The sequence below is a fragment of the Balaenoptera ricei genome, chromosome 20 (genome assembly GCF_028023285.1).
Source record: "Balaenoptera ricei isolate mBalRic1 chromosome 20, mBalRic1.hap2, whole genome shotgun sequence".
Classification (NCBI taxonomy): Eukaryota; Metazoa; Chordata; class Mammalia; order Artiodactyla; family Balaenopteridae; genus Balaenoptera; species Balaenoptera ricei.
Window position 1 is genome coordinate 45,692,164 of NC_082658.1, and position 26,400 is coordinate 45,718,563.

Here is a 26,400-nt window from a genome sequence, read left to right on the forward strand (position 1 = left end):
GGTACTGATAAGAGAAGCACTTGAATGAGTCATCAAAACCTAGTTTCTGCACCAAGCAATCTGACCTCTCTAAAGCACATGCGCACCAGACCTTACCCGGCTCCACACTCTTGGAGAATCCAAGATTTCTTATTCTGCACATTAAATTTTCAAGCCAAGATCGTGGTAGATACACTTTCCGGTCGAAGCTAAATGCAACCTAACTCACTGTAAATGCTACAGTTCAATTCTGAGTTCTGTAAGTCCCTCAAACCACCCGATACCCACAAGAACACCAAACATTGACTTTTCAGGCCAAGAATTAACAATACAGGGAATATACCGAACGAGCTTAATGAAAAGAAGAGGCGGGAAGAAAGAATGAAGAGCGGAATGGAGACCTGAAGAGCACGGTCTCACTGAACACCATGTCTAATAACACGCTGCCTCAGAGTGAGCAGAGATCAGAGCCGCAGTGAAGGCATCCCCTACCTGCCTCCCCGCATACCGAAGTGCAAGCTTCCCGCTCACCAAGGCCTGGACATCTTCTGGGCTAAAAAAAAAATACATACTCGGTCAACTGCTCCAGGATGTTATGCTTCTAAGCATATGTTTAGGCAAATATCTTTTCCTCTGAAAAGACTCTGCCCACCCCTAAACCCACAGGCCTCTCACACCACAGAAGCTAGGCTTTCTCCACTCTGGGCTCAGTGCTGAAAAGCAGCAAAACTGAACATTAAAAAGAAAGCCACACTGGGAATTCCCTGGCGGTCCAGTGGTTAGGACTTGGCGCTTTCACTGCCATGGCCACGGGTTCAATCCCTGGTCTGGTCAGGGAACTAATATCCCGCAAGCTGCACGACATAGCCAAAAAAAAAAAAAAAAAGAAAAAGCAAGCCACACTGAACCTGCCAGAAGTAATAGACCCAACAGGCAAAATGATACATATAAATCATATCCCAGTATAACAGATCTTTCAAAACACAAGCCCTGTTTAATCCCAAGATCCAAAAAGAATCCCAGTCAGTATCTCATTTAACCCCAAAAAAGAATGTGGAATAATTCTGTAAATCTTTAGAAAAAGATCTAGCTGTCATACTTGCCATTGTCGCCTTTTTCAAACCTCTCCCTAACCTCTCCTTTAACCACTCCCATTCTGGGTGGCCCAATGGCTGGTGGTGGTCTGTAAGCCATTTCCTGGCCCTCTGTCCTGTGCTCAACAACTCTCTGGACAGAATTGTAGGATGAGGAGAACACTCAGAGGGGCTGGGAAAGAGATTTCTGAAATCTGTCTCCCCAATTCTGAAAGGCTAGCAAGGAAAAGTGCTCTGGATTACCTTCGATCCTCCCATTCCACCTCAATCAGCCCCACGAGGTGGCAGCCGCTGCTTCTGTAACTGGCCAAACTCCCTGCCCAAGCCATCTCTGCCATGGCAGAAAATCTTAGATGAAGGACCTGAGTTCTCATATCCCAAAGTTAATGTGCACCTACGTGTTGAGCATGATTTTGCACAGCAACATGTACTTCAGAGATGTGATGGCCTTGGGGCTATCGATGGAGTCATAACCCTCAAATGCCTCATAGAAATATGAGTATGCAGTTTTCCAATCCTTCTCCTCTGCTGCATGGATAATACCTGGGCATTGAAAAGAAAAGAGTAAGAACCATATGAAATAATAGAACCATAAAATGTCACAGCTGGGAAGGGCCTCAAAAATCTATCCCAACCTCATCTACTTATTGATGAGGTCAAGAAAGAATAAAGGACCTGCCCAAAGTCACTGCCATCTAGTGGCAAAGCTGGGATTAGAACCCAGGTCTCTGGCCTCCCAGTTCAAGTCACCTTTCCAGTATTAATTCCAAAGGAGTTAGAGACCCAACAAAAGGGGATCCTAAAAACCGCATACGGTAACATCTTTTCGCACCACCACAGCAGTCCTGCTATCCACTGGAACCACTAGAAAAGGCCACGTTTACCCTCCATGACATTATCTTCACGGGTCAGAAAACTGACACAAACATCCCTCCCTGGTCTGCCCAAATTAGTAGTTTTAATAACATCAACCATTTCTTTAAGGTAGCTTTTCTAAACTTGACATTTTTATAAGTAAGCAAGCTTTCATGAGAGAGAAAAAAAAAATCCAACCTCTTACAGTCTCATTTCAGATACTGGTCATTTATAGATAGATGTACCTTTGCCTTGATGCGATCAGTAAATGGATTTCATGTAATGCCAAATCCATGAACTTAATTGTACACAGTTAAGCAGTATTTCCTTAGGCTGATACGCTACACTTCATCTAACCAGTTCTCTTACTGTTTAGAAGTTGGGTTGCTCCCAATGAGCCTAACTTTGACTGAACCTGCTATTACTTCCAACCTATGCTATCACGTGGGATGACGTGAAAATTAGTTCTTCCTAGCTTGGAAGGCAACTAAGCCCTAAGATTCTGTGTATCATCAGTTCTAACCCTGCCTCAGCCACATCCATTTGTTTACCACAGGGCTTCCCAACTTTTCCACATCAAGGTACACGAATAAAGTATTCAGCACACTGGAGTAAAAGGATGAAACTGCTCACACATGACCCCAGGGGATCACTGTTTCAGACCACCCGTCACATACCTGTGTGCCTGGCATGCCAGTTGGGAACTTATGAATTAACTAATAACCACTACTGAGTGATATGTGCCAAACCTACCCAAAAAGCCTCCTGTTTAGAGGCTGAAGGAATCAGGATCAGGTCCTTCTCCTACTACTGTTCTTAACTACAGAGGCCTGAAGAAAACCCACCCTCCTCTGTAGCCAAGGAGACCTCCCTCAAAAATACCCAACAGACTACTAGCACTGCCAAATTAAATGAGACAAATGCCCATTTTCCCATTTTTCCCAGTCCAGAGTTAGAATAGACCAGACAAAAAATAAGACTGATTAAAAAAAGAAAAAAGTAAAGAACTGGTATACTGCTTTCCAAAACACATTAGCAAATAGAGACCACATTAGGACTACAAGTATCACAGCTGGCATAGGACATTTATTATTTAAAGAAACAAAACACTAGACTGTTACTCATTCAACACAAATATTAACAAGGGCCTACCATGTGCCAAGCACTGATATAACTACTATAGAGAAAATAAATATGAATAAGGCCCTGAAGGAGCTCACAGTCTCACAGTGGTCATCAAAACAGAAACAAGGAGATTCGTACCATAATATGTACCAAAGAATGCACCTTTCATAGGGAAGTCCAAAGTAAAGAAGGCACTGAAGAGGGTTTATAAGGCAGACATGTGAGCTTGATCCGGAAGGATGCATAGGAGTTTGCCACGGGGAGAAGATGGAAAGGGGAATTCCAAGCACAGAAGACAAAATATATAAAGGCACAGGAGCAGGAACACATAAAGTCATTTGGTGACTAGGACTGAAAACCAGAGATAACCATGAAAAGGATGTCTTCCTTTTGAATGCACTGTTAAAGTAAAATAGCCTGGGGATAATGGGGAACCATTGGAGTTACACGATCAGATTTGTGTTTCCAAAAAATGACTTTAGGACTAGTTAGCAAGATGGATTGAGAAAAGTGACTAGGGACAGTTAGATCAGTAAAAGACTACTCCAGTGGTCCGGTGGCATTAATTAGAGCAGTGATTGTAGAAATGGAAAAGAAAGGGCAGATTTGGAGACAGACTCAACCTGATACATCAGAAGAAAGAGTGACTGAGGATAATTAGTCAAGGGAGGAGAACCAAGAAGATAATGCTGTCAAAGAAGCATGGAGTGCTCAACAGTGTCAAACCCCACCAAATCTGACAGAGGATACAGGGGAGTTACTGTCTTTCAAGGAGTCAACAGAGACACCAGAGTAATGACATTCTTTCAATTTTTCCAAGAAGCCTGACAGAAAAGGAGAAGACAGCAATTTTAAAAGGACAAAAGGCTGTGCTTTTTCAGCTGGAGCCGTTCAACAACTGAGAGGAAGGCAGGGGGCCGGGCTGGCAGGGCTGGCGGGGCGCCTGACCGTGGCGGCAGCAGTGCGCTCAGCCAGGCCCCCTCCCGCTCCCCTGCCCCTCTTGTCCACGTTCCCCCAGCAAGGAGGGCGGCACCAATGGTGGTGCCTCGGAGGCCGGCGAGAAGAGGGAGGCCGTGGGCAAGAGGAGGCGCCTGGGCTTGTTGGCCACCGCCTGGCTCACCTTCTACAACATCACCATGACCGCAGGGTGGCTGGTACTGCCTATTGTTCTTATATGGAAAAAGGAACACACAAAGGTTTATATAGAAGTATTCAGAAGACACTTAAATTTTTCCAGACATTCGTCTTGCTTGAGATAGTCCACTGTTTAATTGGAATTGTACCTACTTCTGTGCTTGTGGCTGGGGTCCAAGGGAGTTCAAGAATCTTTATGGTGTGGCTCGTTACTCACAGTATAAAACCAATATAATTTTTTTATCACCTTATATCCTGTCGGAGTTGCTGGTGAACTTCAGACGATACGCGACATACAATATACGCTGCCTTACCACACGTGAAGAAAACAGGAATGTTCTCAATAAGACTTCCCAATAAATACAATGTCTCTTTTGACTACTATCATTTTCTTCTTATAACCATGGCCTCATGTATACCATTGTTTCCACAACTCTACTTTCATACATTACGTCAGAGAAGACAGGTGCTTCATGGAGAGGTGATTGTCGAAAAGGATGATTAAATGATCCCTACAACAAGGTGCTTTTTCCAGAATAACCAGGATTACTTGAGTCCAAGTTTTAATAACAAGAATAAAGAGCTTGATGAGAAAAAAAAAAAAAGACTGAGAGGAAGATCCAAGTGGAGACGAGAAAACTAGACTTAGAATTGAAAAACTAAAGACTTAAAAAGGGACAGGTAGAAGGATCATGCTTGATAATGGGTAAAAACGACCAATGAAACAAATTCTGGGGAGGAAAGAGAAATAAAGAAGGTTCACATAAAAATGGCCTCTATTTGCTCTGAGAAATAAGATGCAAGTTCATCTCTTGACCATGAAGAAAGAACATAATGAAGAGCAGTGGCTTAAACAAAGTGCCGGTATTTGGTCAAAGCAAGGTACTGTGTGATAAGAGCTTACATTCATCATCTCATTTAATCCTCACTCCCATCCTATGAGGAGGTACAATTATTTATCGCCATTTTTCAGATGAGCTGAAGAAAAATTTAAGTAACTTGCCCAGTCACACAGCTAGAAATTTGCAGAACCAAAATTTCAACCTAGAAAAGTCGTTTTCTAGACTTTTTTCTAGAGCTTCTGCTTTTAACCTGAATCACAAAACATGCCATTTGATACTTACAATACCTGAGAGGCAAGTATGGTAGCTATTATCTCCCTCTTACAGTTTTACATGGAAACAAAGATTGCGAAGAGGTAATACCAGGTAACACTAGTTAGTCCTCTGACTCCAATAATGCTCGTTCAATATTGATAATAAGTTATAACTAATAAAAGCTGCTGACTACAAGAAAAAGTATTCTATTGCCAATCCATGGCCTCCTAGCCCCAAAATTCACACACTCCATAAGAAAGCAACCCACTACACTTGACTGAAATGGGGGGGTGGGGGGGGGGTGTCCTTCCTCAGCCTAGATCTGAGGCCCTTTAGAAAAGTCCAACATGCTTTACAAAGATCTCCAAGTGACAAGAGACTTGGGTTAGTCCAATTCTGGAGAGAAGTGCTACCATTCTGAGTAAGTGACTAAGATGGAAGATAAGGGAGAGCTTTTTAAACCTAAGTGAGACCTCTCTAGGGTGTTGGCTCTAATAATCAGTTTGCCTGGTCAACCACAGGTTAAGTATGTTCTTTATATATTTTAGGCAGTTAACAGCAAGTGAAGAGGAGAGGGGCAGCTAGTGAGAGAGGTAACCTTCCATTGGTTTCTCTGAGGAAGCTTGAGCCAAAACAGCCAATTTTATTCTCCAGCCCTAACCCCCCAGTCCTTTCACCTGTGAGGTAAGATGAGCTTTAAGAAAACATTGGGTGTTACCTGACTGCATATCCAAGGTGGCCTGCAATTTAGGGGGGCAGTAAATGGCATTTGCTGTGGTTCGAGCAGAGGTTAAGGCAGCTCGGGCTTTTGGCAGGTTGCTCAGGGCATGGTATGTTTTGCTTTCTAAAAGCTGTACTTCCACCAAAAGGGCTTTGTCATCCATCTTTTTCAACTCCCGCAGCAACTGAGAACCTGGAGAAAGAAAAAACATATACCCCCTTTGTTAGCCATAATCTTAATATTTTAATATCGTAATATTTTCCTCTCACCCTCATAAGAACACTCAGAATAAAGAAACCTGCCTGAACTCAAAAAGAGGTTATTTATTTGCAAGATTTAAATTTTCTGCTAATGTGCTATCTTCCAAAAGAGAAACACAGATCTCTTTGAAGCCTTTCTGCACACAAAGGACATTACAGTCAAGAATCATATAAGCTTACTCCTAAGATTTGAATACAGTGGGAATCCCCACCCAGAAAATGCTGAAATTACTTATCCAGTTCAGACAGACACTTGATCTCACTCTCTTCCTGTCCAATAATCACAAGACTACATAAGAAACACCAGGCACTAGGGTTGGTGGGGGAAGGAAAGAGCTTTGGATATACTAACATTCTCCAAATACACCTTCTTCCCCATGCTCAACATCACTAGTTTAGTCATTAAGGAAATGTAAATCAAAACCAAAATAAGATACTACTTCACACCCACTAAGATGGCTAAAATTAAAAAGACAGACAATATTAGGAAATGTTGGTGAGGATGTGGAGAAACTGGAACTCTCCTCATACATTGCTGGTGAGAATGTAAAATGCTGTAGCCACTTTGGAAAACAGTTTGGCAGTTCCTCAAAAGCTAAACAGAGTTACCATATGACCCAGCAATTCTACTTCTGGGTATATACCCAAAAGGGAAACATGTCCACATAAAATCTGTTCACAGCAGTATTCATAATAGCCAAAAAGTGGAAACAATCTAAATGTCCATCAACTGATGAATGGATGAATAAAATGTTGTACAGCTATACAATGGAATATTATTCATCAATAAAAGCACTGCTATATGCTACAACACAGATGAACCTTGAAAACATTATGCTACAAGAAAGAAGCCAATCAAAAAGACCACACACTGTATGATTCCATTTATGTGAAATGTCCAGAATAGGCAAATCTACAGAGGCAAAAAGTAGTTAGTGATTGCCTGGGAAGGTGGGCAGGCAGAGATGATGGATGAGGAATTAATGGGAAGAGACAATTAATGGGTACAAGGTTACTTTCTGGGGTGATGAAAATATTCTGAAATCAGACAGTGGTGACAGTGGCACAACTCTGTGAATATACTAAAAATCACTGATTGTACACTTTTTTTTTTTTTTTAATTTATTTATTTTTGGCTGTGTTGGGTCTTCGTTTCTGTGCGAGGGCTTTCTGTAGTTGTGGCAAGCGGGGGCCACTCTTCATCACGGTGCGCGGGCCTCTCACTATCGCGGCCTCTCTTGTTGTGGAGCACAGGCTCCAGACGCGCAGGCTCAGTAGTTGTGGCTCACGGGCCTAGTTGCTCCGCGGCATGTGGGATCTTCCCAGACCAGGGCTCAAACCCGTGTCCCCTGCATTGGCAGGCAGATTCTCAACCACTGCACCACCAGGGAAGCCCCTGTACACTTTTAAAGGGTGAGTTTTATGGTCTGTGAATTATATCTCAATAAACCTGTTATTTTTTTTAAATGCTACTAGTTGTTTGAACCATATGAAATTTCCATTTTTGCAGGATAAGAATTGAATATTGGCAATTTTTTCAACTTAATAGATCATGAAAGCCGTGTTCTTCCATCTGGAGAAAACAGTCCAGATGTATCCATTAATTAAAAAAAAAAAACAGCAGGCAAAGATTTCACAGTGTTTAAAAGCCAAAAGGAAAAGCCTTTAGTTGACCCACTTCAGGTTTCCTATGTATTTGCACCCAGTTAATTTCTTGATTTTTAAAATAGATTTTAGGAATAATTATAAACAGATACAGTAGATGTGATAGTAAATACGAGCAATTTGACCCTTTTGTTCTCTAAAGTTGACAGTTAGTTTCTTAGAACTTCTAAATGGCATTTTTCCATGACAGATTCAGTAAATGTAAGCCACCCTAAATCCTTCTTAGAAGTAGGCAGAATATAAATTATTAATATGTAACTAATAAGAGTAGCCAGGTTTGGAATACATTCATTTAGCCAGCTACAGACGCCTTACTAGCTTCCACCAGCTTACTTACCCAAATGCAATGCTTCCTGGTACCTCTTGGTATCAAAGTACAAAGACACCAGTCTTGCCTAGGAAAGAGAAAAGGCATTGACTGACGGAAAGGGGAGGAAAAAAGCCAAAGAAAGAAATCAAAGATTGACAGTCACAGAACTGTTACTGTTGAATATTCAAGTCCTGATGAAAGCATCAAATTCAGCCTAAAAAATCATCTAGCCCGTGATATTATCTCCTATTATAGCCAGTGACTGACTAAACCACGTTGCTGCTTACTTTTCTGAGCCAAGCAGCAGGTCTGTCTCAAAACTTCAACCAGAGCAATTCTCATGAGTGGGACACTGCTACCAATAATTTCAGGTGCCTGGATAATACAAAGTTGCTGAAAATACTTTTGATCAGGATGGTATTACTTATATGCACAGTCCTTCAAATGCCTAGAGATCTGAAATCAGTACTAATGTAGGCACATACCTCCAAGGCTTGGCGTAAGAAAGTTCTCTTCTCTGATTTGGCCCATTCGATGCACTCTAAACACAACTCGACCTGCAACAGGGAGAGACAGTACGTGCAACATTATGTCTTCACGTTCTTCCCACAAGCCTTGCTCTGGAGAACAGCTTTCATCTCCTCCTTACATACCCATGTTTACTGTCTCAGGGGCATGCCTTGATCCCCAGTATCTCAATATGTAATGATTATAGCATAATGGAAAATCAACTTGGCCTTTTACACACAAAGTATCTTTGTACTTAGATTGTGTTCCCTTGGAAAAGAGTTTCATCTTCAAGATTCCTCTTCTACTGTCCCAGGAGGGACCCAGGCTACATACATAGCCCTGGAATGTAGATTTCTATAATGGCTGAGAAATTTTTAAAGCAGAAATTTCTCCCTGAATAGTAATAGTAATGTGTTCATGTGACTATATTGGTCATAAAGGGGAGAAATTCTCAGCCTAGGCACAAGTGTCTTACTCCTAACAGTTGCTTGTAAGACTCAAAAGGCCCATCTGGCTTTTCCCTTCCAGATTCTACGAAGTGCAACAAACAATTCTCATCACAATACAGCAAACTTAGCTTGTACTAAAGGAAGTAAAAAGAAATGAGAATTAGCCTAACACTTTAAGAGGCTTTTAAGCTTTCTTTAAAGCTACTTTGAACCCCAGTTCTGTATGCTACCCAAGCAGTAAGGTACCATGCAAAGTAACTAACGTAAAGTAGTGTTCTATGCTAGATGGTCTACATGCCATAGGTACCCTTGCCACAGTAGCTCTGACAAGTACATATTAAGAGCTTCAGATCTTGTATCACATCTGTTACTGCGAGTTAAGATTCATAATCAGAGCATAAAAAGAAACTAAGCTTTCCAGAGAACTAAGTGCTAAAAGAACAGGTTTTTATGTAAATCCCAATTTCTCTTAAGAGATGTTACAAGGAGGGAAAAGTGAAGGGACAAAATCCAAATTAACAGACCTTCTGCCTTTAGATAAATGGATGGCATTACATGGTATTTGGAGGATTCACCAGTAAGAGTCAATGAAATCTTTATAACTCACTGGAGCCCCCTAGTGGCTACTTAATACCCAACTCTAAACTCAACTCCCCTCATACAGTAAATTCTACAAAACCTAAAATAAAAGCAAGCCAATCACAATTTCACGGTTTTGAGTTTTGTTCTAAAAAGCCAAACTCAAAGTAATATCTCTGTTCATGACATGAATGGAACTGAAAATATTTTGCTGAACATTTTTAGCAACAAGAATAAAAATCTTCAGTCCTACGTGTCTTTGGGGGCTAAGAAATGCTTACCATCAGTTTTACCCAGCAAGCTTTTTCAAACAATGCAGAAATGAACACCTAGGCTCCTGATCCAGTAGTCTGGAATAAAAGGTTGGCCACTCTGATGTATATCCCTAATTAAGAAACACTGAGTTCTACTCTAGCATCTCAACCTGTCCCCATTTCCCTGACAGTCCAGATGTTAAGTGACTCACCCAAGGTCACGTATTCAGCTGTTGGGACCAGAACTTGACCCTACCTCAACCCAGCCTTAATAAACTCAGGTCAATACAGACATTTCTCCTAGAGCGGGGAATCTGTACAACATGAACTGCTTATCTGTTATCAATTACAGGGTACATGCTTTGCAATATCTGGGACTATAATTGGTGAAACCAGTGCTTCAGTTTTAAGAAAAAATTTTAAAGGCCACTGCCCTTGCTACATAGCTTGAGAGGTTTTGTCCTTTGTTAATGCTAAGGATGACTGATAAAGGGGATAAGAATACACAAGAAGCCCATGCTTCTGGAGGAAGCCCTACTTGAGTACAAAAGCTTGACACGGTCAAAATTAGGTATTTTTTAAGCTTTAAGTAAATACACTTAGTCATTTTTTATATGCCTTTATTAACTAAATTCCTAAGGGAAAAAATTAACTACCACTCTAAGTCTGAAATTCTCTAGCACAAACTCCCTTTTTTTCCATTGAAATAATTGTTTCATTAACAGGATTTTTGATGTAAGGTTTCTTAAAATGTCCTATTGTGTTTTAGCTGGAAAGACTACACCAAAAAATGGCTTCCCATAGAAACTGCCTAGAGATCCCTAGAAGGTAGAATGAATTCTGGAATTTCAGTTCACTATTTGGCAGGGATCTGGTTCACTCTTCTTGCTCCCCTCTTCACCCCAACTCTCTACTCCCCTACCCTTGCTAACCACCCCAATCCTCAGTCCCCCACCCCACCCATATAGCCTCACTTCCTAGGCTCTAAACTTTAGTACTGCAAATGACCAGAACCTAACTTGAATCATATCCGCTTTCGGAATACAGCAAGCTGAAGATTGTTCTGTAGATCTGACTTATGGTCAGTCCCCAAATACAAAAAGGCAAGGAAAATCCCCTCCCCCATACTCTTGGTGTTAAACTCCCCAATACTCTAGCTCTTGGTACCAAACTCCCCCAAACTCCTAGCTCTCTTAACAATGTCCTAACACTTCATATTTTGCCTCAGGCCTCAATAGTACTATGACAGTGATCCACCTATGACTTGCTCCTCTATCCTTTCCCATTAGTCAATCAAAGAATTTTAAAAGAACCTAGAATTTTCCAAGATGAAGAAAACTATATCCAATTTCCCCAAGTCAGAGGCCTTGAGTCACATAGACAAATGTAGTAACAATACCCCATGCTTATATCTCAAGTCAATAAACTTAAGTCTTAATTCAACAAAGTATCTCCTGAGCACCTACCATCTGGAAGGCATAATCCATACATTCCCTCAACAAATACTAGTTATGTAGCTTCTCTGGGCCAAACTACTCTAAGTGCAGAGGATGCAGCAGTAAATAGGACACAGTACCTATCCTCATGAAACTTATACTCTAAGTAGGAAACGGATGTTAATAAGTAAAATAAATACGAAGAAAGCAGAGACAGGCATTTTAGATAAGGTGATAACAGAAGGTCTCTGAGGAAATGAGATGTAAGCAAAGACTTGAAATGATGTGAAGAAAAAAGCCGTGTTAAGATCAGGCTGAGAGCAGGACTTCCCTGGCGGTACAGTGGTTAGGACTCAGTGCTTCCATTGCAGGGGGCACAGGTTCGATCCCTGGTCAGGGAACTAAGATCCTACAAGCAATGCAGCGCGGCAAAAAAAAAAAGGTCAGATGTATAAAAATGCCCCAAAGCTAGAACAGTTTAGAGCTAAGGCAAAAGGCCAGTGTTACAGCTGTAAAGAAAGTAAAAGAAAGAATAATATGGTAGGTGAGGTCAGAGATAGCCATGGTTAAGGAATAGCCATGAATTAGGAATGAGAAAGGCACTGTGGTACTACAAGGGATATAGGGCTTTACCTGAATGAGACTATATTACAGTAAATAAAATAAAGCAAGGGACTTCCCTGGTGGCGCAGTGGTTAAGAATCCGCCTGCCAATGCAGGGGACACGGGCTCAAGCCCTGGTCCAGGAAGATCCCACATGCCGCGGAGCAACTAAGCCCGTGCTCCATAACTACTGAGCCTGTGCTCTAGAGCCTCGAGCCACAACTACTGAGTGCGCGTGCCACAACTACTGAAGCCCATGCTCCACAACAAGAGAAGCCACCGCAAGGAGAAGCCCGCGCACCACAATGAAGAGTAGCCCCCGCTCGCCACAACTAGAGAAAGCCTGCGCGCAGCAACGAAGACCCAAAGCAGCCAAAAATAAATAAATAAATTTATTTATTTTTTTAATTTAAAAAAAGAAAGAAAATAAAGCAAATGTTCAGGTAATCATCATACAAGGCATAATCAAAAATATAACATGTACAAAATATAATATGGATCACTGAAGAGTTAAGATCACAGTGACATCAACAAGGAAAGATTTCAGAGGAGGTGGTACTTGACATGGAACTACAGAAGGGAAAGGTACTATCATGAAGAGTGTACAGGACTTGCTGAGCAAGTATCCAACAAGGCTGGCATGTTTGGTACACTTCATAGAGTCTAGGAGATCAGACTGTCATGCTAAGCTGTATTGTAGAAAAACGTGTAATACCTAATTCTGTAGGCAACAGAGAGTCACTGAAGGCTGAAGTTACGGGTGAACAGAGAGAGGAATAAAATGTTCAGAGGGTTACTTTGTGGGGATCTCTCTCAAAACGGTGGTACGAGGCTTTTGCAGTAGTCTAAGTAAGAAATAATTAGAACCCACTGTATATCAACAATACCTCAAAAAAAAAAAGAGAAGAATTAGAACCCAAACTAGACGGCAGCTGTACATAGAGAACAAATATAAAAAGAGGTGGAGAACAGAGATTGAAGAAAGTTGCATTGACAGAATTTAATAAATGGTTGGATGTTGATGTTGCCATGTTGAGTTTGAGGTGCAAGTAGCACCATCTAGATGATTGATAATTTATTCCAAAACAAGCAAATAACCTATAATCCACAAAAATTACTGAAAGAAGACCTGCTAAGTGGATTAAGACTCTCGCTCTTGATAAAAAGCTAAACTACTGTGACTTCCCTGGTGGCACAGTGGATAAGAATCCACCTGCCAGCGCAGGGGACACAGGTTCAATCCCTGGTCCGGGAAGACCCCACATACCGCGGAGCAACTAAGCCCGTGCACCACAACTACTGAAGCCTGTGCGCCTAGAGCCCGTGCTATGCAACAAGAGAAGCCACTGCAATGAGAAGCCCACGCACCACAAGGAAGAGTAGCACCCGCTCACCACAGTTAGAGAAAGCCTGCACGCAGCAACGAAGAACCAACGCAGCCAAAAATAAATAAAATTAAATCTTTAAAAAAAAAAAAAAAGCTATACTACTAAACATCAAAAACAAAAGAAACCAACAGCTCTTACTCAGCACTAAGATGACACTGACAATAAAATGACACAGTACCTGAGAGTGTTTCCTTTCACCCTAAGATAAGGAAGAAAGGTTTCTAGTTGACAAAAAAGTAAAAAAGTAATGTGCAATGAACAATAGCAATGTACACACACAGTTAAAAGGAGGGCCTACCCAGACATGGAATACATGACAAAGGCCAGTAAACCCCACTAGCCAATTACAGGAGAGCACTAAATTATTATTTCAATAATTTGGACAAAGGAGTAGAACTGATCATTAAACAACTGCAGTTCTATCCACTGAGTCAGCTCTATGTTATGGGAAGGGACAAATTCCAAGACTTCAGTGTCAAAGAAGCAGCTTGGATAATTAATTTTTTCTGCCTAAAATGTTCCAAGTAACATTTATTAGCCTGTTTCAAGTTAACACTTATTGGTCAGCCCATTCTAAGGCATCCTAGGGGACTTCCCTAGCGGTCCAGTGGTTAAGACTCCATCCACGCTTCCAATGCAGGGGGCGCGGGTTCGACCCCTAGTTGAGGAACTAAGATCCCACATGCCGCACGGCGTAGCCAAGGAAAAAAAAAAAAAAGAACAAGGCATCCTAATTCAAACAAAAGATGGGGTGTCACTTTTTCATGAGAACAAATACAATTTTTTTTAAAAATTAGGGTTAGATATAAGAGTAGTACCCCTTAGAAAAATCACTTTTTCTTTTAAATTATTCATAAAAATAATTCTAATGCTTTGGTTCAAAAGGCAGCTATCTACGTATCTATTTTTGATCTACTGTCATGAAACACAGTTCTCCCAGAAACAAACGAATTTGAAGACTTCACTACAGATGAATTTTCTACAATGAAGTTAGTTTATGATGTTTAAACTAGGTTTCAAAGAATCATTAAGGCAAGAAACCAGATTTTACAAAATGCTTTTTGTAAAACCATTTTACATGATTTCAAAGGGAGATCCATATGTCCTAGGTTTCTGAAGTTCCCCATTATTTACTCAATATGCCACTAAGCCCCTTCATATCTTTTACACCCACAGAGGCTATGGCAAACAATGAGATATATATATATATATGTATATATATATAAAATAACCAACTACCAATTCCTATCCCTGCCTTTATACCATCTGATGTTTTATATATTTGTTTATTACCTGCCTTCATCATTAAAATATAATTCTCATGAGAGCAACAACTGTATGCTGTTACAAATGAATCCCCAGTATCTATAACAGTGCCTAACACATAACAAGCACTAGTGAGTGCTGATCAATAAATCTACAGAAAAGACTACAACTGTAGTCTTCCTACAAACAGATTCAAGCAACCACCATATACCCTGCTTGAATCTGCCACTTTTTACAGAATGAATTTTAACTTTGGTAGCGTCTCCTTCTCCTGAATTGCGGACAATACAGCTATCTTTGAAGAATGGGAAGAGGCTCAGTGATTCCAAAGAGGCACTCTTCAGTGCAGCTCAGGGTCTAGTCTGAACTCACAGAGGACATATACGGGTATACCAGTCACTTCTGCACACACAAGACAAAAACAGATGGATGCTCACCCCTCAATAAAGGCATAAATGCAGTACAAGACATGCCAAGAAGGGATGCCACAAGACTTAATTAGTGCTCACAAGGAGCTTTGTGACACAGAATGAAAGGTACCACAGACACAGAAAACATTACAAAGGTGTGGCAATACAATACCTCAAAGACAAGAATCAGTTTGTGACCCTGATGTAATGAGGATTCCAGGGACCACTGACAATCTCCACTTACAAAGCAAAGCATGGAACAGACCCAAAGTATCAAATGCCCTGTAACAAAGAGAAACTGACATGATAAGTCCTGCGCTGTCCTCCCAGTTGTCCCTTCCACATTAGTACCACAATGCAGGCAGGCATTTCTTTCACTGAAACAACACTTTGCTCCATATTGTCTACCTTCTGTCATTAAAGTAGCTTACCTCCTGTCCTGTAGCTGCTTCCATATCAAGAAACAGATCAAGAAGAGATCGGACCAGACGAGCTGCTTTAGCCTTGCTGATGGAATTCAAGAAGGGTCGCACATACTTCAGCAGTCCTCCAAGCTCTGTGTGGAAGGCAATTCAGAGAGGAAAAAGTACACATCAATATTAGGGACAAAATACCCATTAAAAAATGACCCAAGATCATAAAACCAGTACTGATGTCTGGAATCAGTCAAAATGAAACTTAGTAGGAATTTAAAGCATTCTTAGCAGGTAATGGAGCAGCAAAAAAGTTAACAACATATACCAAATCTGTATTCCATTCCCCACTCAGCCTCTGGATTACTGTGAGGGTCCTGGGAAAAGCTCATGTCTGTCTGCCTCATGAGTACAGCAAAGTACTCACACTCTCAGAAAACAGTTTTCTAGAACACGAAATATGCTATGCCTCTACCACCTTAGACAAAATTACTTCCCCACAGCTAACAAATTTATCAGGTTATAGGAGTTAATTTTTTTTTTCCTAATTTCCAACCAAGTCTGTCTCAGCAGTTCCCCTTAAACAGAGATTTTCAATTCCAGGTTCCTTTTTTCCTCCCTTCCTGAAGTAATGCCCAGCTTAGACTTTTACCAATATAATTTCCATGGCACTCTTCTGAATCAACTTTTCACATAAAAGTTAGGATGTTTGTCCCTTAAAGTTATACTATAACCTTTTAAAATTCCTCATTAATCGGCAAAACCTAAGTCTTAAACTATGACAAAAAAGCCGTCTACCACAGAGGTTCCCCCCACCCCTTATGTAAGAAAAGAGGGTGGCACAGTAATCTAAGGCAGCACCTTTAGAAACAAACGTGAAAATCAGAGAACATTTCAACTACACAACTAAGGAAGTACTTTTGGAATGTAGGTTAAAATTACTTTAGTGCCACTGCCTCCAACTGTAGACTCAGCCTCCTGAGAACTCGAATTCAGGGCAAGCAAGCCTCCCCCTCCTGAGAATGCTAATTCAGGGTCTTGAATCCTCATCTGCCTGCACAGTCACAGGATACATGGGACTGTGCCAGGTATAAAAGGAACTTTATACAGAGTGGAAAAGTTCATCTTTCCCTTCACTCCCCAGTACTGACCTGTGAATCCCACCGTCTTAAGATTTTTTTCCAATTCTGCCACTCCATTCACCCCTGTACTGACTACACACACGCCTGCTTTCATGCCTCGCTCGTGCTGCATTTCCACCTGGAATCCCTCCCCATCACTTCGACCTATGTAGATCTTAGATATCCTTTTAGGTCCAGCTGAAGTCCTAGTGAGTCTTCCATGCCAATGCCAGGCTACACTGATTTCTCTTCCTCAAATTACTTTTGCATTTATGCAAACTTCAATTATGTTATATAATCATAGCTTTTTAAAAGCAGTCTAGTGCAATGTCCCTTCTGAAACAGCATTTCCCACTATGCTTGAACAAATCTAAACACTCCCTAGTGACAGAAATATTCAGAAAGTAGACGATTCCAGTGTTGGTCAAACTAAATTGTTCTTTTCTGAAACATGAGTCTATATCCTCTTTCCACGTGGCTTCAAATATATGAAGATAACTATCCTTCATATCTCCCTAACTTTCCCTTTCTCCAAGCTAAACAGCTTTAACTATTTCAACTGTTCCTCCAATGTCCTGGTTTCTAGATTCCTTGTCACCTTAGTTGCCCTCCTCTGAATTAACTCTAGTTTGCAAATGTACCACTTGTGGTCCCCAGAACTGAATCAACGTTCCATGTAGAGTCAGACCAGCAGTCATGGCTTAATTCTCCTGATTGGACTGCCACATGTAACACAAGAAGCATGTTTTGCTTTTGCTAATAGCACTCTTTGTTCAGACTGAGTCCATAAGGTCTTTTTGCAGAGAGAGGTAATTCCCCACGTTCCTCTGTTTTGATAAATAGTTTAAGTATATAACTTTATACTTTCCACACTGAATTTAATCTTGTTGGCTTTGACAATAACTCTGAATCTTAATTCTGTTCTCTACTGTACTGAATCATCTACAAAAATAAGCACACCTTCCGATATGGCTTTAGCTATACTGCCAGATACTGACCAGAAGAACAAGGACAGATCCCTATGACATGATGCTAGAGACTTCCCCCCAGCTCGACAAATGATCCATTTGTCATGGCAAATGTTCAAAGACCCTGCTTACATCAGATATGTTGTCTATATCATTCTTCCTATCCCAGGGGTGGCAAACTTTTTCTGTGAAGGACCAGATAGTAAATATTTTTGGCTTTGTGGGCTATATGGTCTCAGCGGCAGGTACTCAACTCAGCCACTGTAGTGCAGAAGCAGTCATGGGCAGTATGTAAACAAATGGGTATGGCTATGTTCCAACAAAACTTTATTTACAAAGACAGTTGGCAAGCCATTGCCTGTGGACCCCTGCAAATCTGCTGTCTGATAAGGCTAACCAAAGAGAACCAAGGTGAGTTTGGAATAACCTTTTCTTAATAAACCCACTGCTTTATGTGCTTAAAACCTACTTATCAAATAATCTGTCCTGGAACTTTACTGATGATTACCAGTTTACAGTGTCTAGAATTTATTCTTTTCGTTATCTTTTTGAAAAGTGGAATAATGTTCTGCCCATCCTCAGTTTCCTTATACCTCTCCACCCTCCATGATTTTTCTCAGAATAATAGTGGCTCTATAAATATATCTGCTACAACTATTCTTTTGATATTAAAAGACAGAAGTTTTCAGAGCCTAGAAACTTGAACTTATTTAAAAAAGACTACCTGCTCTCTCTTCTCTCACCTACCTTAGCTTTAATTCTCTCTTTCTAATGTTATTTCTATCTTTTTCTTTTTGAAAATCATTTTCCTTCCTGGAAAAGGCAGAAGTGAAACATGAGCTAAGGAGTCTGCACTTCTCTCCAGCACTTGCTAGCATTACAGTATCTTCTCCAAGTTATTCTTCTTACTCTAACAGAAAAACAAATGACCTCTTAGTTGCCAAAGACTCAGTTCATTTTTCATTTTAGTCTATTACTGTTTCTTAGTCGTTCTTGGTTATATTCCGTTTCTTTCCATTTTCACACTGATTTTTTTTTTAATTCTTATAGAATCATATTGAGTTCTTCCTTCTATTCTTACTGAAATAATTTGCAACTGTGTGACCTGAACTTCCTTTTCAGAACCTCACAGAACTCAACACACTCCTTTTAAGAGTCTCAGGCTATGAAATCTGCAGATCCTGAGCCTAGGCATCATGTCTGATGACGAACACCACTACTTTCAATCAATATTCTGCATCAGACACTGTCTTATTCACTAATTCCCAAGTGATTGATGTCCATCAGGGACCCTACCTTAAACTTTTTGAGTAGAGTACTTAGTGCAGTGCTAGCCATATATTAAATGCATAACAAAACAAAATTAAAAATCAGTGGAACAGACATATTTTCTGTTCTCAGGGAACCCAAAAATCAAAGGAAACAACACAAACCGATCAATTATTAATAGCAAAGATAGGTAAATGAATGTTGGCCCCAAAACTTCCTTATTATACTTGTCAAAGTCTTTCTTAGAAAACAATGATAAGTAACCTGGAAATGTTTTTTAAAGTTCTTATGATTCACCTGTTAAATTCCAATAAGTTTCCCTGTACACTTCTAAACTTCTCAGGTAGGTCACAGGGAGGGGAGGGCAAGGAATAAGGAGAGAGTAAAGCATGAAATAACTTCAAGCAAAGCAGTAACATTTTTGGACAAATTTTCTGGAACACTGACTATACTACATGCTGTTTTTAATTATCCATTCTACTTGAGAAAAACAGACATTTGGATCGTTCAACAACAGAAAAATCATTTCAGGGAATTCCCTGGCAGTCCAGTGGTTAGGACTCCGGGTTCTCACTGCCAAGGGCCCAGATTCAATCCCTGTTCAGGAAACTAAGATCTCACGAGCCACACAGCGCAGCCAAAAAAAAAAAAAAAAAAAAATCATTTCACCTGGTTTTCTAATTCTTTCAGGAAAATTACCTTATTAATTATATTTCATGTGGACTAATGATCAAAAGTGTTTTGCAACCCCAAGCTCACATTAACTGACAGGCAAACATAAACATGTTAAATAGGAGAGAAGTCAGCCTAAAATGAAAAAACCACCACCTACCACTGATAACTCATAAGTGGGTAACTATGGAAAGCAAATACTTCAAGGTCATGAGCTCTGAAATAGGACTACATGGATTCAAATTCTGAGTCTCCCATACTAGCTGAGTGCCCTTAAATAAGATATTTAACTTTTCTGTGCTCAGTTTCCTCAGGTATAAAATAGGTAATAGTATATAACTTACCAAGTTGTTTCGAGGATTCAATAATCTAAATCCTGTTTGGGCTTAAAACAATAACTAGTTCATAATAAGTACTCAAAAATGGTTTTTCTTATTATAGATATTTTTAATGATATTTTAAATAAGATACAAGATCCATATAAACACATCCTCCCAATTTCATACAACTTTATTCAACTTTCTATTGACTGAGCCTAATAATTAATAAGTTATCATCCTTAATTGGAAAAGATCTTTGTTTTCAAGTTCAAGAAATTTTGCTAACTTACACATATCATCCTTTTGGATAACAACAATTTGGGGGAAAGTAATTCACGAGATCAACCACGTTTAATCCATTCTAATCAGATAAGCTCTAAATTCACTTTAAAGTTGACAAAAATCATCCATTTTAAGTTTAAGCAGGCTACTCTCTAAATACTATTGTCACTTTACTGTCAAAAGCCCTTCCTTGTCAAGAAGACTCTCTCCTTCTAAGGACACACCCACCCATCATCAGAATATCATCTCGAGCTTGCAAAGTCAATGGTTCAATTACAACTAGAATGTTTGGGCAACAACAGGCACAAAGCCCTAGGTACCAGTGGAGAAATCCTGGGAAGGTTCTCTCCATTTAATGTCTTACTCATTGTGTATCAGGAAAAAAGGACAGCAAAGCCACTTCCTTGGACACAAAATCGCTAGTCATTTTGAAGTCAGGGGCCTAGAGTCACTATCCAACGTAAATACATTAGAGCAGCTCCATGAAATCACCGAAGACTGCTACTGCCCACATGTAAGGGAATGCAGTGAAAATCCAAACCAGAAACAAATCACAGGTCACTATATTCCAAAAGAAACAGGATTTTTTCCCCTCATCTGCAGAACAAAAGTCTTCAATGAAAGACGTGAGTTTAAAGGTCTCTTAACTTCCTGATAGAAAATTAAAGCTCAACAAGTTGGCAATAAAATTGAATTACACTACCAATAAACTGTATGGATGCATTCCTATGTTCCCTCACTCCAACCAAAAAAAAAAAAAAACTTCACGCAGCATTTCAGGTAAAAGAAAGCAATCCACTTGTAGCACTTACCTGCAGCTTGTCCAGTCTTCGCCAGGAGAGACCCCAGTTCCAGGATGCTCTGCTCTTTGACCTGCACTGCCTCCTCATCATTCTCCTGAATGTCACGCTTCACTGGGAGAGGAAAATGCAAACTCTCTTAAAATTCTGACAAAAAATGAATACTAAAGGAAATTTCACCCTCACAAGACCAACTACAAACTCAAACAGTTAGCAAAAGACAAATTCTAGAGAGCTTTAAAAAAAAAACTCTAAACAAGAAAAAGTAAAATGATCATGTAGTACATGTCCCATGTATATCATAAGAACAGATTCCTCTCTTTTGATTTTAAATGTGCCTTTTCATTCTACCAATTAGAATTTCCCTTACCCACATACATTGAGATTTCTGTTGCTGTCACTTGGTTAATGCAAAATTCAAACAAGTTCTTCCAGTTGTGGTGGTAAGCCCCATGCCAGGAACTATGTTATGTGAAAATATTAAATATACCTGTCTGTGCATTTACCTGCCACAAACTAAAATCAAATGACCAAGTTACTGATAACTATAAAGTCAAAAGTCTTTCAATAAACTTTAGGCCTGTGGAGAGCCTCAGCTGATGGGTGTGTTAGGGATAAATAATTCTACAAAGCCATTCAGGAAACATAACCCTGTCAAAGCTCCAGTGTGATCCTTAGGAGGGAATGCTACTTTAAGGGATTCAGGACCTGTTAAAATAACTTCGTGCTATCTGTCCCACTTCCAACTGTTAATAACTATTCTACCACTCAAACACTGGACAGCCTCTTCAAGTTTGTAGTGATAATTTTAGCAATCATCACTAGTTATCACTTCTCTCACAAAGCATCATGACTTGACAAAAACCAAGATTTTGATACTCCATGATGGAGTCCGGAAAAAGTAAGGCTGTCAACCATGATGACTCAAGCTTGTTCTAACAGGAAAGCTTTCAAGGAAACTCTCTCCCAGTATAGTGGGCAAGCAAGAAATACTCTAATTATAATGTTTACCATAATTCGCACTTTATAAAAGACAACGTAGTAGGCAATAGACACAAAAAATAAAATAAAATCCATGCTTCTCACATTAGTTCTAAATACTAGTGTGTATTCACAGGAAGAAAATACACATTGAAAATGACTCTGGTTCTTAACTATAACTGACTTAAGTCAAGATCAGAACTTCAAAAGGAAACACCCTTTATTTACCAATATCATCCATTCACTGATGCATCTTAACCCCCACTTCCTCCCTTTTTCTAGTAACCCCAAAGATAAAGACATCCAGATCTTGTCACTGTCCTTCCTCCATGAAAGTCGGGAGTACCAAAATTCAACGGACTAATGAGTCGACATAAAAGCCAACAGCCTTGAGGTCCCACATACACGTGCAAACTACTTGTTGATTCAACCCGAATCTTCTCAAGCTATATTAAAAAAGATCACACTACTACATGTGCAGTGAAGAGCTAGCCCATGCCCTAACTGAACCCTTGATGGCTGAACATTAAACGCCCCCTCTGTCATCGTAAATTTATTTCTGGTCACACCTGAATCCCAGTAGAAAACTGTCGGAAGCGACGGGCTCCGGCTCCCATTTCAGTTTTCCAGTCGTGTGCAAGGTGTAAGGCAATCATACTACAGTGCTAACATGTTTTTCTTTGATTTTCTCCAGCAACGTGCAGCCGGCCGGTTCCAAAGAGTTCCCAGAACTCCGCGGCTGACAACTAACTCCCCGAACTCTCTTCCACCCTCTACGGCAGACTAGGACGATTAGTCACCTCCTCTGGCCGGGCGGTCCCACGCCAACACCTCGCTCTTACCCCCTACACGGGGGGCAAAGGAACGTCTCAGTCACCTCCCCAAACCAAATGCCAATCCGAGGTGTGTGTCCCCTCGGTATTTCAAACCACACTCAGAAAGAGACCCCCTGAAGTGGAGCCTTCCGCGGTGGGGCTGCGAGAAGTAGCAGCTCCCAGCGTCCCGGGGAAGGAAACTCCAAAAGAACGAGCGCTTGCGCTCGCGCTCCCACCCGAGCAGGCTGGTCTGAGAACAACGGCGGGAAATGCCTGTCCAGAGAGGGTTTCGCCAAGGCCCTCAACACGAGGCGCTCAGCCCAGTTCGCGACAAGCCCGCCGGCCAGCACCGCTCGCGGTCCCGGGCCAGCCCGCACGGGCCAGAGCGGGAGACAAGGCTGGGTAGTGGTGGGGCCCCGGCTCGGCCCACTCTCCCACACCGCGCCGAGCCCACCGTGAGTCAGCAGCCGGCGAGTGGACGCCGGGGTTGCCTCGGGGCTTCCCACCGGGGTGGGGACCAGGAAGCCCCAAGGAGCTCCGAGCGGCCTGAGACCCCGGCCCGGCCCCCCTCACACACACAGTGAGTCAGCAGCACCAGAGCCGGCTAGCCCGGCCCCGCTCCGCCGCCGTGGACCGACACAGGCCGAGCTGGGCCGGTGGGGCCGGAAAGGGGGCGCGGCGACCTTTACCGATGGAGTGGAGGATGTCGATGGAGGCCTCCCGGTCGGTGCTGAGTAGAGACTGGGCTCTCTGGAACTCCACCACTGCCGCAGCCGCCATCTTACCGCTCTCACACCGTACCCGGCCGAGGCCGCCGACGCCGGAAACACACGCCCGGAAGGCCCGCCCTCGCGCCTCTCCCCGCTCCCCTCATTTGCCCCGCCTCCTCCACTCCCAGAGCACCACGGGAGTTGTAGTCTCTCCGCGGGGCGGGGAAGGAGGGATGTAGGGGTGTGGATGAGAGCTGGGGAGCTTGCCGCCCACCAGCGAGGCTCTCCAGCACCGCCCAGCGGCTACCCACGAATAAAAGAGGCGGTGTCTAGCAATAGGAGCCCGAGGCTAATCCCCACCCACCCTAAAAAGAGGCCTCTTAACCCCAACTCCCCTCGCTCGCCCTTGACAGTATTTGAGCACCCGGTGGGTATCTAGTGAAAGCTGTTTAGTTTTCTTTGTAGCTTCCACATTCGGCCATTCATTCAGGGCAATAAATGATCTTATAAAGTGCTCACTATGTGGCAGACAAAGAATAGCACCATTCAAATGCGTTCAAGTGTCCGGACTCGCGCGCGCGCGCGCACGCACACGCGCACACACACACACACACACACACACACACACACACACACACTTTCCAGGCTACAATCCTACAGAATCCTAGCCAGGCTGTGATTAAACGCACCAGTATTAGAGAAAACTGATGTTAGAAAGTAAAATATCATCTTTGCCCCCATTCACTCAATCCCTCTTGGGGGGTCACATAGAAATCTAACAGCTACTCCAACTCCCCAGATCAATAAAGAAAAAACGGATTTTTCCTTCCAATGTCTCCAGTGCCTTCAACTAAAATCACAGGTGTCTGAAAAGCTGTCAAGTAGAAGGGAAAAAAAGACATTCTATGTGCCCACTGAGGGTTGAACTTAAAGGAGTACTAAAACGTATACAGTCAGTGCAGTATGAGGAAGATCTTCCTGCAGGTGAAGACAATCCAAAAATGCAATATGCTGGGACTTCCCTGGTGGTCCAGCGGTTAGGACAACACCCTTCCAATGCAGGGGGCATGGGTTCAATCCCTGGTCGGGGAACTAAGATACTGCATGCCGCATCTCCCAGCCAAAAAAAAAAAAAAAAACCAAAAAACAATATGCTGTCCCCTAATGGAACCTGTAAAGGAACCAACTTTGCACTCCTCTGTGTCTGGGTTAGGCAATTTATATGTCTATTTCCTTTTACTTTACCAGCAATGTTCTGTGAAGAAGATATTATTTACACCCCATTTATAGATGAGGAAACAGGGGGTTTTAAGTGATTTGGTGAAGCTCGTATGGTAATTGACAGCACTGAGATCTGAGAGTTAGGGAATGGGTTCCTAGTTCCTGGATGTGTTCAAATGAAAACTGGATAACATCTCATCAAGTCGTAAACAGGATTCATGACATTGATTGGGGAATTGGATAGAGTGGCTTCTAAATGTCTCCTAAAACTGAGCCTTTCTTTGCTCAAAAAAGGCATTCCTCACATCTCAATTTGGTATGCAATTAATATTGTACCAGAATGTTAATGGGCTGTAAAATTCCAAAGCTGAGACCAACAGGCCATACGTATCCCCACCTTCTAAAGAAGCGTTACCAGTTACATCCCCAAAGAACTTGCTAAAAAGTGACTAGGCCAGTCCTGTAACCTTCATCCACTCCCAGCCTACAGCAGGGAGACATAAAAATTCTAAAGGAATTCATTAGAAGAAATCATAGGACAGTGTGCTTACCTCACTACAAAAAGGGGGTCCTACAAAAGACTAGGGGTGTCTGCCAAACCTCTCTCCCAAGCTGGTGAGTCTTGCTGACTGTAGGAAATTTTAAGTTCATCTCTGCGCAACCACCATTGTGAGAGTTGGAGGTGAACCAGGTATGTTTCTCCGGGAGTTTGGGGCCTTCGTGCACATTCATGAAAAGAGTCACCCACTTTTGGACTGCAGAATTCTGAATTAGTGAAGTTGGTTGATACACCCCACAACAGGACAAGGAGAAAGGGCAGCAGTGAGGCAGCCTCCACTACCTGTGTTTGACATGCGCCAAGTGCAAAAGTAGATTACCCAGGACCATCTTGAAAGGACCTACTCAGTAGGGCCATCTGCCAGAGTGAGGAGACCTATAATAAAAGGCTGGAATGATGGACTTCAGGAAGCATTCACTGAACGGAGATTGTGAGGTCCACCAGCGGAGCTGCCAAAGAACCCACAAATGCTTTCAACAAGAGAGAATCAGCACCTATACTTTCAATCCAGTAACCATGATAGCACTCTGTTTTACTTTCTACCTAGGACATAACACAGTCTGTGATTTTATTATTTCACCTGTTTAAAGCTCATCTCCCTCCACAAAGTTTCAGGGACCTCATCAATCTTGTCCAGTTATAGTCCCAACCCCTACAATAGCAGCTTGCACAAAGGGCAACCACTCAATAAAGATTTGTTGGGTAATGAGTGCTAAAATCTGTCCTTCCACAATCTTCTGCTACCCTAAATGTCCATGTCCTACACTATGTGACTATTCACTTGAGCCACTGCTGACTGGATTGGGGTGAGTGTGAAAGGGCTGTCACAGATTAACCAGTGACCTAGGGCATATAGGGACTGGCCTGAAATGATTAGCTGGACCAATACAATTCCTCCCTCGGGAATTGGGGAATTGAGACCCTGAGCCAGTTAGCCAAGGGAATGGAAATCAAAATCTGTCACTTGGAACCAACTAGAGCCAAGTTGCTAGAGAGAAAACTCAGTAGATGAGTGGAGAGAAGCAGGAATATCATGGAAGAAAATCCAAATACCTCCATAGAAGGCCACCTCAGTTCCTATCAACTTTCTACTTTCCAGCTCTTCTCCCATGAGGTCCACCCACACCATATTCC

General features: G+C 41.8%; 1 protein-coding gene and 1 pseudogene across 3 annotated transcripts in view; one reads left to right on the forward strand and one right to left on the reverse strand.

Annotated features, from left to right (window-relative positions):
- Positions 1 to 23,607, reverse strand: part of PSMD11 (proteasome 26S subunit, non-ATPase 11) — a 30,008-nt gene extending 6,401 nt beyond the window's left edge. Inside the window, exons 1-9 of one of the 3 annotated variants that reach the window (XM_059908596.1) lie at positions 23,466 to 23,604; positions 20,993 to 21,094; positions 15,567 to 15,691; positions 13,638 to 13,658; positions 8,726 to 8,797; positions 8,268 to 8,325; positions 6,003 to 6,197; positions 1,472 to 1,616; positions 472 to 532 (exon numbers count right to left, since the gene is read on the reverse strand). In XM_059908596.1, coding sequence (XP_059764579.1) covers positions 472 to 532; positions 1,472 to 1,616; positions 6,003 to 6,197; positions 8,268 to 8,325; positions 8,726 to 8,797; positions 13,638 to 13,658; positions 15,567 to 15,691; positions 20,993 to 21,094; positions 23,466 to 23,556 — 870 coding nt within the window. In that variant the 5' untranslated portion in view covers positions 23,557 to 23,604. Of the gene's footprint in view, positions 1 to 471; positions 533 to 1,471; positions 1,617 to 6,002; positions 6,198 to 8,267; positions 8,326 to 8,725; positions 8,798 to 13,637; positions 13,659 to 15,566; positions 15,692 to 20,992; positions 21,095 to 23,465 lie in introns of all 3 variants that reach the window. The other 2 variants (XM_059908598.1, XM_059908597.1) reach the window with 2 other exon arrangements.
- Positions 2,184 to 4,767, forward strand: LOC132355814 (very-long-chain (3R)-3-hydroxyacyl-CoA dehydratase 1-like; annotated as a pseudogene).
- Positions 23,608 to 26,400: the final 2,793 nt, after the last annotated feature.